Source organism: Gigantopelta aegis, chromosome 15 (genome assembly GCF_016097555.1).
Source record: "Gigantopelta aegis isolate Gae_Host chromosome 15, Gae_host_genome, whole genome shotgun sequence".
Classification (NCBI taxonomy): domain Eukaryota; kingdom Metazoa; phylum Mollusca; class Gastropoda; order Neomphalida; family Peltospiridae; genus Gigantopelta; species Gigantopelta aegis.
The window spans coordinates 9,021,508-9,025,277 of NC_054713.1; the positions used below are offsets into that span (position 1 = coordinate 9,021,508).

The 3,770-nt window shown below is 40.8% G+C and overlaps 1 protein-coding gene across 1 annotated transcript in view; it reads left to right on the top strand.

Moving 5' to 3' along the window:
- The window catches only part of LOC121390326 (inactive C-alpha-formylglycine-generating enzyme 2-like), a 17,901-nt gene extending 15,727 nt beyond the window's left edge, over positions 1–2,174 (top strand). The window contains exon 7 of the mRNA XM_041522114.1: positions 2,064–2,174. Coding sequence (XP_041378048.1) covers positions 2,064–2,174 — 111 coding nt within the window. The remainder of the gene's footprint in view (positions 1–2,063) is intronic.
- The last annotated feature ends 1,596 nt before the right edge of the window (positions 2,175–3,770 follow it).

Below are 3,770 nucleotides of genomic sequence, written 5' to 3' on the forward strand. Positions count from 1 at the left end.
GTCAACAGAGTTCAATGACCTAGTTCATACTCGCTTATAGGGATATTCCAGTCTGCTGCATTGTAAGATGTTTTCGAGTAATAAAATATTTCTACGATTAAACATTTCCTCTGGTCGTCTTAATATTTGTAAGAAGCCCAAACTGGATTTTGTCTTAAATTATTTCGTTCGTACAACAAAACTAAACATTTTAGGAAATTAAATTAAATTTAACCTAGTACAAATATTAGAACGATCGGAAACACGTTTAATATACATCCACTAATATCATATGCAGAAAAATATATTTGAACGTAATTACAATCGTTAAAAGGTCTCTGTTAGTCGATAACATCTTAAAACTTGCAGCAAACTCAGGAATGTCCCTTTAAGCGAGTATGACACCACTAGAGCACATTGATTTATTAATCATCGGCTATTGGATATTAAACATTTGGTAATTTCTTTTAAGGTTTGGTCTTAGGAAGGAAACTCGCTATATATATATGTTTCCCATTAGTAGCAAGATATCTTTTTATATTCACTATCCCACAGACAGGACAGCACATACCACGGTCTTTTTGGTAGTCAGTACAAGAGACAAAGACCGCCTTACAAGAACGCACTGTAGCCGTAAAAGAAATGTATGTAATCGTTAACACATTCACATTCTGTCTCACCGTCTCGAACCTGGGGCCTAATTCACTAAACTCTCGCAACTTTGCGATCTCGCAGTGCAATGCTAAATGACTTACAAAGAGGATGCTTTGTTGTCTAGCAGAGCCTAAGAGACCTTTGTGAATTAAGTTCCAGGAATAGTAAAAAAAAAGTCTCTCTTTTTTTGTTTAACGACACCACTAGAGCATATTGATTTATTAATCATCGGCTATTGGATGTCAAACATATGGTCATTTTGACAGTCATAGCGAGGAAACCCACTACATTTTTCCATTCGTGGCAAGGGAGCTTTTATATGCACCATCACACAGACAGGATAGCACATACCACGACCTTTGATATACCAGTCGTGGTGCACTGGCAGGGACGAGAAATAGCCCAATGGGTCCACCGACGGGGATCGATCCCAGACCGACCGCGCATCAAGCAAACGCCTTACCACTGGGCTACGTCCCGCCCCACCGTCCCGACCAGGAATAGAGTAAATTAATTTGAGAAGGACCACGACTGCGTACACTTTAACACGGACCCTTCTTAGGAATAAAGCAAATTAATCTGAGAAGGACCACGACTGCGTACACTTTAACACGGACCCTTCTTAGGAATAAAGCAAATTAATCTGAGAAGGACCATGACTGCGTACACTTTAACACGGACCCTTCTTAGGAATAGAGCAAATTAATTTGAGAAGGACCACGACTGCGTACACTTTAACACGGACCCTTCTTAGGAATAGAGCAAATTAATTTGAGAAGGACCACGACTGCGTACACTTTAACACGGACCCTTCTTAGGAATAGAGCAAATTAATCTGAGAAGGACCACGACTGCGTACACTTTAACACGGACCCTTCTTAGGAATAGAGCAAATTAATCTGAGAAGGACCACGACTGCGTACACTTTAACACGGACCCTTCTTAGGAATAGAGCAAATTAATTTGAGAAGGACCACGACTGCGTACACTTTAACACGGACCCTTCTTAGGAATAGAGCAAATTAATTTGAGAAGGACCACGACTGCGTACACTTTAACACGGACCCTTCTTAGGAATAGAGCAAATTAATTTGAGAAGGACCACGACTGCGTACACTTTAACACCTCCCCTGCTTAGGAATAAAGCAAATTACATTGAAAACCAAAGACATCATTGGTTAAAGCCGGTGCCTGGATACGATCCTAGTTCCTGCAACCCTAAGTCCCATAGCTTAATTGCAACCTCACCGATACCGGATATTTTTGTGTTTGGTTTCTTAGTTGGGGTTTTTTGGTGGTTTGTTTTGGGGTTGTTCGGTTTGTTGTTGTGTTTTTTTTATGTGTGCGTGCGTTTACGAGTATGTGTGTGTGTGTGTTTGTGTGTGACGTCTTTTTATGATTAACGATAAAAATACATGTATCTGTTTTAGGGTCTCCAAGGGTACCCGTGTACTCGCGATCAGGCACGAGCAGAGTCTAGCACGACTCGAGTCCGTTTACAGGTCTCGAGTACCCGTCCAAGGAAGAACATTCTCAATTAATTATATTTTTAACGTCATATTTGCCATATGCTTGCCGCCGGTTACATTATAGAGCTATGAGACATGGAGGGAAAACAAAAGTCGAATGTGTGGAATGCAATACAATGTCATGATTTAGCATCCATGTTCAGCGCTGGAATTAAGATACATAATGCTATTTTACTTTATTCCTTAGTCTCATTATCATCTAGTGTAGGTGTCGGGTACTCGCTGTCCGGGTCGAGTTTCACCCTCGAGTACTCAAGTTCAATATGTTGGACTCTTAGAGGCCCTAATCTGTTATCAGATTACCTTTATATTCCCACCTGTGGAAGCCGGTACCGATATACGAACACATTTCCTTCCATTTTGGTCCGATGATATAACCATTAAGCCAGTGGTGAAACGCCCGCTCGATGCACGGTCGGTCTATGATCGATTATCGTCGGTGGGCCCATTGGGCTATTTTTCGCTCCAGCCAGTACACCACGACTGGTATATCAAAGCCGTGGTATGTGTTATCTTGTCTATGGAATGGTGCATATAAAAGATTCATAGATGCTAATCGAAAAAGAGTAGCCCATGGGTTTCCACTCTCAATATATGTGTGGTCCTTAACCATATGCCCGACGCCATATAACCGTAAATAAAACGTGTTGAGTGCGTCGTTAAATAAAACACTTCCTTCTTCTCAATGCAATGTGTATGTCGGAGTATATGGCCTCAGATTACAGTTATCTTCCCATTTGGTTGTCCAAAATCCGGAAATTTGACCGCGCAAGTAGTCTGCTGTTTGACTGTGATTATTTCATGGTTGAAGTGACAGGGGAGAACATGCAGTTTGTAAACATGTGTAACTTGTTGACATTGAAGACTTGTTTGTGGTAATTCCGGCTCATGCAAAAGTGATGCTTTTTGTGTAAAATGGGTGTACTCCGGCCTGGTTTAGAGGGTGTGTTTGTTTAAACCAATATGCTGGAAGAAAGAGCTGGACAACAGGGGTTGTCCTTTACAGGATATGTGTCCCTCAGGCAGGCAAAGGTGCATACAAAAATCCACGGGCCTGCTTATATTAATAAAAATGTTATAGCCACTAAGGCTATATAGAAACATATAGCAAAATTAATTGTTGTCTGAGGCCATATTCTGTGAAAGACAACAGCTAGAGAGCTACGTGAATGTTTTTTTTAGGGAGTAGTCTCCCTTGGTATGTACCTTGCAAAACAATCGACATAGACAACAGAACATTTCAGTTAGTCACCCGTATGTAAGAGCACCGCCTCATTGTGTTGTTATACAACTGGCTGTATACCACTTGCACAGTTGTTATCAGTAATAGTACTAAAAATAACTTACCGTCAAACCGAGGGGTTATTTAAACGGACATATCTTAGTTTTTAAGCACTGCCAGGGGCAAGTTGTCCGCTGTCAGAACTAAAACATACAGGTTTATACATATGGAGTTTCTGGTGGTGCAAAAACAAAATAGAAAAAAAAGTCTACTTGGTTCATATTCGAACCTCCCCAGATCCAGATCACGCTACGCCCCTGCACTGTAGCATATTTTTCACTATTAGAGCCGTTTATGATCACTGAAATCAAGCATTACTTATATTG